Below are 10,424 nucleotides of genomic sequence, written 5' to 3' on the forward strand. Positions count from 1 at the left end.
GAGAATGTAAATGTTGATTGAGCTGAAAAAGTAGGAGAAAGCATACTTTGTTCTATGATTGGTAAAAACGTGCAATATTACACCTTTAAACGTGGTGAACAGGCCGTTGGTAAACGTATTCAACCTTACATTTTTAAACGAAGTGAACAAGTCGTGACAATGGCAATGAAAAAGCTTATAAAGCTAAAACAAAGTTGCACAAATCGATCCCTGTCTCTTGTTTCAATAACTCGCCGTAGTTGCAACTAGTAAAAAATACCAACACAAGAGCTCTTAAAGCACCAACTGTGCAGCTATCCAGCAAGACTCTTTAGTTCGATTCTCCTTCCGCGACAGGCGAATAAATCAGTTCTTGTAGGTGTCTTGCGGATTGCTACTAAAGAAACACAGCAAGCCAAACCTGTCAGCAGCATTTACATTCTGAATGGAGATGCTCTGTTACATCATGTACAATGGACTCAAGGCTTTTCGTTTCTGAACATCTGCAGGAATTATGCAGTGCACATTCAACATCATTATGATAGTGCAATAATTGTTCTCGATGGATATCCTGAGGTTGAAGGATTATTGCAAGAATTGTTGTAAAAGATGCAACCCACCAGAAGATATGGAAAGAATGGCAGCTCTGATGTTCTAATATCCCTTAACAACTTCTTACCAAACAAAGTGAACAAATAACGGTTCATCCACATGCTCAGTTCTCACCTAGAAGGAACTGGATGCAAAAGAAGATGTGGCTCTATTAATTTCCCAGACTGTGGTGAAAGTTGCTTGCGAGAAGGATGTTATTGTTGTTGCTGATGATACCGATGTACTGATTCCTCTTTGTCACCACACACATGCTGCGGTAATATTTTTTTCATCCCAGAATAAGAAAGGGAATGCGCAGTTCACATCAGTGGCATGTTCAAGCAATCCAAAGTAGCTTGGGAGTCAACGACATTTAAAATTTTCTGTTTGCACATGCCTTTCAAGGTTGTGACTCTACGTCTCAGGTTTTCGGCGTGGTCAAAGGGAAATATCTCAAAATGCGAATAAAAGGGACAGCTTTGTGCAAATGTGCAGACGTTTATAATGATCCATCAGCAGATACCAAGGACGTTGTAGCAGCCGATGTAACAATAGTTCATATGCTCACGCCATCAAGAAAGTAGGCATCCCTGGAATGGAAGCATTAATCTTCTTAACAGAAAAAGGATTTCAATGTCTTTGCTTCGTCGAAGAAAATTTTGTACACTGTACTCTGCGACGTATTAGATGTGCTACTGATCGATTATTTGGAATAGGGAGAAACCGTGAAAGATATTACAGAACACTTCTGAAGTTGTTGGATACCTTGAGATGAAAACGTTTGGTCTCTTCCTCTGTGGTGTGTTTTTTCTGAATGATTATGCGAGCTCTCATTCAGCACGAAAACTATTGAGTGTATTCAGTGTTAATGCTAGGAACGATTTTAGCACCCCCTACAGCCCTGACCTAACACCCAATGACTAACATTTTTTCTGCTCTAAAGCAGAACATGGCGGCCGCTATTACCTAACGTGTGATAATCTCAAAATCGATGCTTCATGGTGGCTACGAGAACTTAATATAAATTTCTGTGGAACTGGTATAAGAAAAAAACTCATTTATCATTGTGACAAGTGCTTGAATTAGGAAGATGATTACGTAGAGGACTAGTGTTGAGTGTCTTCTGTTATCAGGTAGTCTCTCATATAAGCCATAATATGTTTTGTAACATTTTGATCATCCCTCGTGCATGAGTACACACACACACATACACACACATGCACACACATACATCTGGGGTAAAGCTATAATCCTCCGTGTGCCTATGCTGCCAGGAGCTGAAAATGATTACTTTATATTTCAGTACCGGTTTCATGTTAGTGGGAGAGGTCGTTTTCGTACAACAACAATTCTTAGATCTACAAGTAATCGCCTTTCATTATTTTTTCTGAGATTTATCGATGAGTATAGTTGGAGCTTGGACATCTTTTATCGTCAGCTCTTACTAATATTGGAGATTTTTCTACGCAATGTTCTGTTAATGATGTAAATATTTTTAAAAAATCCAAGTTCTAATTTAGTAACTCACATTATATAAATAAGATATATGGTTCCCTTAATGTGGATAACTACATGAAATAAGGTTTTATTGTAGAAAGAATGTGTATTTACCTAATTACTAGTATTGGGGCTTACCTCAAGGAAATGCTATTTTATTCCAATGACTGCCGGGTTTGCTTTACTGTGGAAACACCGCAACTGGTTAAATAGTTCAGTGTTGGTATTAGCAAATTAATTACAGTTGCTATAATTAGAACTGTTTCTTATAACATTGCTATGATAATATATGGGAAATAAGAGGAATAATCTGATTTTACCTTATACCAAATCCACGACAGGTGCAAATCTAATATCAATTCAGGAACCATGAAATAAGCTGCATTTTTCTTCCCTTTTCGAACTAACAATTCTCTAATGATATTGTTAAGTTTGATTTGCGGTACGAGAACATCAAATGATTTTACAGTAGTATAGATTCTTCTTTAAACGAAGTTTTTTATTCTATACAGCCTCACACCTGAACAAGAACGTGAATATGTCAGTAAACCTAAAGATATACCTTAGTGATTTTAGTAGATACAATTTACAGATATCTCTATTGCCACTACAATCGAATTAAAGACAATCATAACTGCATACTTTCTTCAAATTGTATGCAAATATTCAATATATCATCATTATCATCATCACAGGTATTCTGCCATTATTGACAGGTCATTTGCTGCAAATGAGAAGCTTCCATGCTCCACGGTCTTCCGGTAACCTCTTCTTCTTCACCTACAATTTCTTAGCTTTAATATCTTCCATTACTTGTAGTCTCCTTCGCCCTACCCCTCTAGGACGTCCTTATGATACAGTTCCTTCTTAGCTAAAGCCCCAATCAGTTTTTCTTCCTCTTCTTATTAATATATAAAATTGTTCTTTTCTCACCAACATCCTCTTATTCGTTTTCCTCTTGACCCAGCTGATTCTCTCCATTCTTCTCCACATCTACATTTCAAAAGTTCCAGTTGTCTTTTATCGCCTTTGCGTAATGTGCATGTTTCTGACTCATAGAGCACAATACACTGTCAATAAGTCATATTCATAATTAATTAGATAACTTTTAAGTACCGAAACCAAAAGTATTTTTTTAAAATAATGTTTAGTGAGAAAAAACTGTACAAAGCTGAGGCATATATCAGTTCATAGACATCATACCTAAAACACATTTCTGACCAGAACAAAATGAATTATTTCATAACTATACATTAATCTTGAAACTGTAACAAAAATCGTACTATGTTAATTTGTCAATGCAATTTTACAATTCTAATTATCTTTATATAAAATAAAATAACAGTAATTTGGAAATATTCAAAATGCACTAATAGACTTTATGCATTATTTTCTATCGCTTCTAATAATTTCTTCCATTGAAACTGTAACAAAAATCGTATAGTTATTAAATAATTCATTTTGTTCTGGTCAGAAATGTGTTTTAAATGTTATTGTGATTATCCAGAAACATGGAGTTTATTTATTACATCATACCTAAGAGTTAAAAGAAATTATGCATAGTTTCAGAGGAAATCGAAAAAAAAATGTTTTTATAAACCTAAATATTGATGCTATACAACAACCACGCCATCTACCGATTAAAGTTAATCTCATACTGAAGTATTTCATCATCGATCTCTTCATTTTGTCTCTAGCAAGATGGCAATACATAATTCGCTTAATGAGGTAATCCAAAACTATCATTAACACTTAAATTTTAATTTCTGTTGAATTAAAATGTTGCTCAAAGATATATGTCGATAGATCATATTGAACTAAATTTTGATTCGTAGGTTTGGAGGAAAACGAATATTTGTGGAGCTAAAACGTATGTTTGTAGTCAATCTCATGCTGAACAAAATTGGTTTTGTATAGAATATGAAAAATATACCTATGAAGTAGTAGATCCTATCTACTGTTGTTTAATTTATCCTAACATTGGCACAGATCTTACTTATAAACAATCAACCTATCCTTCAATACTTCTATACTTGTACTCATAAATGCTGTGTGTTAGCGCATAGACTTGCAATAAAGGGTTGAAATGAACGAAGAATAGTTCTCGTTGTCTATTTGCTGTAATCATACTAAAGGTTGGAACATAGAAACCGGGATGTATACTCAAGCTTTCTATTAACATGACTGTGTACCAACACATATGAGACGCCTAGTATCAAAATCCGACACATTCATTTCGCTTAGTTTCGAGTAATCTCGCAAAACGTGCAGTGAAGCTCCATATACAGGGGTACAAAGTCCCATATTTGAACTAGTTTTTCTATTATGAAATATTAAGCTTTTAAACAAAATTCTGTTTCCATGGAATTTCTTTAGATCAAACATAACAAACATTATATAACTCAATTTCGGCAAAAAAAAATGGATTTGGTGGACTTTTGATAATAGGCGCCTCATATGAGAATTCAGAAGAATATTTCACAATGTCCTAGTTAGAATAAAAGTACTTTTAAAGTAAATGTTTTTTTTAAAAAAAAAAAAAAACATGAAACAGATGTTTGTTTTTCTTTAAAAAACGTACTCAGTGGTGCGATTCTCTCTTCAATTATAAGAGATAATAGTATACATTTCATACTTATTAAACGGTAAAGTTTTCTTGTCAACTCCTTTTCCTAAACATAAGTCGTACCAACGTTACTATCTTCTACCGTCAATATTAGTATTTCTTCATTTAATATCAAGTGAAGAAAGTGAAATGGTCTCTATAATATCTCGAATTGTACACTTTGTAATTTGTATATATATTATAATAATAAAATATGTCTCTTTAGATGTTCTAAATTACATCATGCTGATGCCATAATCGAACTTGCTTGTAGCTTATGTATCCTTCCTATCATTCTATTTCTCATTACGATGAGAATACTATATACACATTTGCATCAGTTAAGGTGATAAGAGATTTGAAGTTTCGCTCTATTGAGGCTGAACTGGAAATGGAGTCCTGAAAGTAATTTCAAATTTACTTATCATATAGATTGTTCTCAGAGAATACAACTTTCCATTACGTGGCCTACGGGACTCTTGTCACCAGTAGTGGCGAGTATGAAGTAATATGAAAATCCATATTTACTTGATATTCAATATTTCTCATTTACAATCAAATAAGAATGATTGTGTATAAAGCAATAGTTCTTCAGCTGGAATAGGAAAACCACCTTTTTAATGTAATACGCCATGATAGAGCAATTATTTTTCTATTGTCATGATTTACTATGTAAAGTTTTCGAACATCTTAACTATCCACAGAATATTGATCCTATAAATCTCAATACCTGTATCATTCGTCATTAGAGAGTACTTTCTTAGCTAGTTAGTTAGAATTTTGTGACTCAGTGATAGACCATTCACCTATGGTGCCTAGTGCCCCTGTTTCAATCCTAGCTTCCGCGAGATGGGTCTGTATCTGGGTTTTCTCGAATTTCATTTATTTTCTTCCACTTCTTCCATTCCACGTTTAAACTTAAAAAAAAAGAAGTTAGGGTATGCTTCTTTGTCACGGGGGACTAGGATTCGATCCTCGGCGAGGCTCTTCGTGGTTCTTTCGTTTTGAACTAATTAGTGGCCATGGAAAGGTATCTCTCTAAAGCACACTTATGTCTCTTGTATATACATGTATATCTATTTTCTATCAGGCCTCGTTTTAATATTGTCAACCTAAATACAACAATACACTGAGCAAGGCTATGAGATATATGTAGTTGCCTGCCTAGCAGCTGGCTAGTTTCTAAGCTAGCGATGTTAAATAATAATAATAATAATAACAATAATAATAATAACAATAATAACAATAATAATAATAATAATAATAATAATAATAATAATATATAATAATAATAATACCTTTGGCGTGGGAGACCCGGGTTCGATTCCCGGCGGGAGCTCATGTGGTTCGGATTCCACGTTAATCAGTAGGTCCACGTCTCATATAGCCTCGCTGCTGAACGGGACGCTAAACTAAAAATCACCTCATAATAATAGTAATAATACACTTTGATATTCTTTGTTTTAATTTCTTCGACCTTAAAGGAGATGAGCGACTGATTACATTCAATAATATAACATTCATTCTGAAGAAAGGGCGTAGCTTCCCCCCCCCCAAAAAAAAACGTGTTGCTCTCTTCTGAACAGTCTAGTAAACACCTTTTAATATCAATCACATTTCTTATCAGATATTGTTAAAGTATTGAATTAATTTCTTTGTTTCTAGATTGTTTTAAATATTCAAGTTATTATACGTAAGTATCTGATGACATAAGACACTTGTTCAAGTTTACATATTTGTAATTTCCGAGGGGCATGGTGACTCAGTGGTAGAGTGTTCACTTCTAGTGAGAAGAGTCTCTGATTCGATTTCAGGTCATGTGAGTTTGTGGTGAATCAAGGGCGGCTCTGTAATGTATTCATCAAGTCACATGCTTTTTAAATTAATACGAAGAAAATATTTAAAAGTTAACGGGAATTATGAACATTTATTCCTGTTTATGAACGAGGAACGACCCAACACAATCTTTAGTTATTTTAATATAAAGCCTATAACCCTCATTAATGTTCATGAAATATATGGCAACATAGCGTGAGTCACAAAAATGTTTGATATTACCCTCTGCTCACGCGTTCTGGCTTAGTTTATTTAAACGTGCACTGCTGCTACAGAACGCCTGACCTTACGTATAATATAATAACACATTTTTGTGACAGTGAACTCTTTCCTTTTCTGTCCTTCAGGAGACCAGGAAAAGAGGAAATTGGATGGAGGTAGACTGTAACGTATATGTTGATCGCGAAGTGAATGGAAGAAAAAAAAGAGTCAGAAGGGACAAAAACTGACTCATTTTTTCTAGGGCGACAGACCGCGACAATAGGTTTCCTGTGAGACATTCACATCTACAGCAAATTATTATGAAGAAAGAAATAATAAAACCCTTTCTTAATGCACTGTCGGATTTCGGAATTTAATAATACATTATGTATTTGTACGTTTTATTTTTTCAAGCATTAGAAAACGAATGAATATTCCTGAATTACGTATATTAAATTGATTTATCTCTGAAATGTAAGTGTGAAGAATGTATGCGAAGCCACACACAAAATGTGTAAGTGTTGTATTTCTACTTCAAATAAATAGTTATAATACATTACAAATAAATAAAGGATAATAAAATATCCAAAAATAATATTTCAAATTTTACAAAGAAATAGGTTACAATCAACTAAACATCGTCATGGAATTAGAATGTAACACTCGAGTGAACGTGTTGTTAGCCATAACCCAACAACGCATTTATGGTGAATTCTTTTCTGCCGAAGCAACAATCACGGCAACATCGTGCATGGACATGCTTCAGCAATTATTGCAGCCCAATTGTTTGCCGACAACATTCTGGATTCGGTGGTGTTTCAACAAGACGGGGTCACGCCACTCTTTGCTCACATTATGCGTGATTTGTTCAACGAGACATTTCCAGGATGCTGGATTAGACGAGGCTCACGAAGCTTTGGGCAGCACAGTTGCCTGATCAAACGCCCTTGGAATTCTTTGCATGAGGTCACATCAAGAGTCAGGTGTACAAGATGAATATTAGGAATTTTGAACACCTGTGTGAATGTATTTCTGCATCAGTGCGTACAGTTACCCGAGCAATGTTATTACGTGTATTCAAGTGCACTGCAGAGAGATTGCAACTCTGCTAAGGCATGGAGGACAGTCATGTCAAACTATTGTGAATTCTTTGACTTAAGGTGTCATTCTTGATATTATAAACACTTCATTTAAATTCAAGTGCTCCTTACCAGAAATGACTAGGGGACTTCTCTGGTACCTGTATATGGCGGTAAGTGCATAGACTATTGCATTGCAAACCATAGTTAATCATAGGAGTAAATCCCATTTTTTTGAATAATGTAGTTGATCAAACCTTGTTCAGATTATGTACAGCCTTCTTTAGAAATATCCTAGATACCTAGTTTTCTTATAAAAGTTCTGCATTTGTTATATCGAACGAATTCAATCGGACAAATTCTATCATTTTTATTTTATTTCAATAAGATCTTTATTAAAAGATTAAACTACTAAAACCTATTAAAATGTAGTACGTACGATGCGAAAGCCAGTTGGGTGGTCAAGTTTAGTTTCAGCAAAACTCTACGATCATGCTGACAGTTTTAAAAATTGAAATTCATTAAAACAAAGTTAATTTTCACGTTTTTCTATTAATGTTCTTCTTTAGTACATTGATTAATATCATTGTTTTCAGGTTTCTATTCCTAACAAAATTATTAGGTTGATCCAACATTGTAAAGTAGTTTGGAAGCTACTTCGATTAAAAACTAGTGACATCTGAGTCAGAAAGCCACTAATGAGAGCTATTCACATATTATCCCAATAAAAGATATCTGGCGGACCATAGCCTTACCTGATTATATTGCGCTCAAATATTATGATAATCGAGGATTGAAGTAGGCTATGCAGTCAATCAATGAGCCATATTTACTGAGTGAGTTCAAAGATGTATTAGCATTATTTAATAATTTAGTTACGAATTTAGAGTTTATATATTTGTTTATAAAATAGTATATATATATGTTTTGTATACTGTTTTATAAATATTATTTTATAACTTCATAAGGATAACTAAACGCAAGGATGTATAAGCATAGTAAAAATTAAAATCCTCAGGCATTATTCTGAATTTTAATCTTGAAATTTAACATTAGTTTCTTATTTCTTGCTATTAGGATGAAATATTAATATATAATATTAACTTACTAGAACCGACAAACTTAAATTTATCTTCATGTGATATTAAATTTGGGAAAGTTTAAGCCATCTCTTAAAGAAACGCCATAGTTAGTGAGAATATCCTTTTAGGGAATGTTTTCGTGTTGTTTTAATGCATTTTATTCGGAACAAAATAATTAATATTGCATATTGTATATCTATATATATGTATCATTCCTTAAGCTTAATTCAAAGTATATTATAGAAAAGTAATCAGGTATTCTTACCTGGAATGTGGCAGAGAAAAAGACTTAGTATTTTCCACACAAACGACATCTTTTGTTTACTATTCTAAACTCCATTCCTCAAATACATTTACAAAAAAAGTTTGTATATTATGTTTATATTATTATTATTTGTTTTAATTTTCAGTCACACGGAATCATTTTCTATGATATTTTTTCTATATAAAAGGTTCTATTTGCGCATTTGAAGGGATGATATATTAAAAAGATATCACTGATAGAGGTCACTCTGAAAATATATCGGAAAACAACACATACGTCTTTGCACTCAATAAAAACACGTTTTTGTTCTTTTTTCTTAAACTTCTTACACTAAATATACACTCACAAATGTATTGTTAATATTTTGTATGTTTTCCTTTCTCTTTTCAACCCGAGATAAGTCCAAGAAGCTCCGAAATGATAAAGTTCGCTTTAAAGTCTATGGAACATAGTGAATACATATCATTTGGTCTTTGTCCTATATTAAATTGCCCTCAAGGTTAAACTGGGAGTCTGACTAAGGTTTAATTATAATTAATAGTTGTCACATGATGCCGCTATTCTTTTATTGCTTTAACATTTCGTTATCTTTTTCTTTCTTTCTTTTTCCCTCTCTTCCCTCTTTAATAAATGCCGAGATCGGATTTAGTTTGGCGGGATTGCCGATATCGCAGGAGATTCGTACCTCCTTGTCGCGTTAACTGGCTCTGAACGTATGGACAGCAATCAGGCCTCCGAAACTTAACAGCGTCTGCTTGCTAGAGTTTTCTCTTTTTCTCTCTCGCGCTTTTTCTCTGGTTTCTGTGCGCGCGCATATATTCACTCTTCGCACATACACAGACAAACTACAACTCGTACCACTACACACACACAATCGCATCGTATCCCCTAGTTTTCGCGACCGCGCCCACCACTTTAACAGAAGATATTTTAGGTTTTTCCTAAATACTTGGTATTTTGTTCTGTTTTCCCCTCATGCTATACACCCCAGTCAATAAATGTCATTTCTTTCTTCCTATTCAGAACGTTAAAATGATTTGTGTTTTCTTATTTCGTGAAAGATCGATGTGAAATTATTTCTTGAATTTGATTTGTCAAATCTCAGGGGTAGTTTATCAGATTTCTTTTCAATTGATGTCTGTATAATCTTAAACTGCTATTTATTGAGTAGTCAATTTTTTTTTTTACAGTAATAAATTTCAACAAATTCCCTGAGGAAGTGATCAGGAGCATGCATTTTGTTCGAAATAAAGCATTTGAATTTCCAAACGTAGGTAAACCTCATTTTC

At 33.8% G+C, this 10,424-nt stretch overlaps 1 protein-coding gene across 1 annotated transcript in view; it reads right to left on the reverse strand.

Moving 5' to 3' along the window:
- The window catches only part of LOC145668418 (uncharacterized), a 268,390-nt gene extending 258,499 nt beyond the window's left edge, over positions 1–9,891 (reverse strand). The window contains exon 1 of the mRNA XM_081736231.1: positions 9,136–9,891. Within this exon, the coding sequence (XP_081592357.1) occupies positions 9,136–9,184 (49 nt within the window). The 5' untranslated portion in view covers positions 9,185–9,891. The remainder of the gene's footprint in view (positions 1–9,135) is intronic.
- Between the last annotated feature and the right edge of the window lie 533 nt (positions 9,892–10,424).

Source organism: Thermobia domestica, chromosome 13 (genome assembly GCF_964235325.1).
Source record: "Thermobia domestica chromosome 13, izTheDome1.hap1.1, whole genome shotgun sequence".
Lineage (NCBI taxonomy): Eukaryota > Metazoa > Arthropoda > Insecta > Zygentoma > Lepismatidae > Thermobia > Thermobia domestica.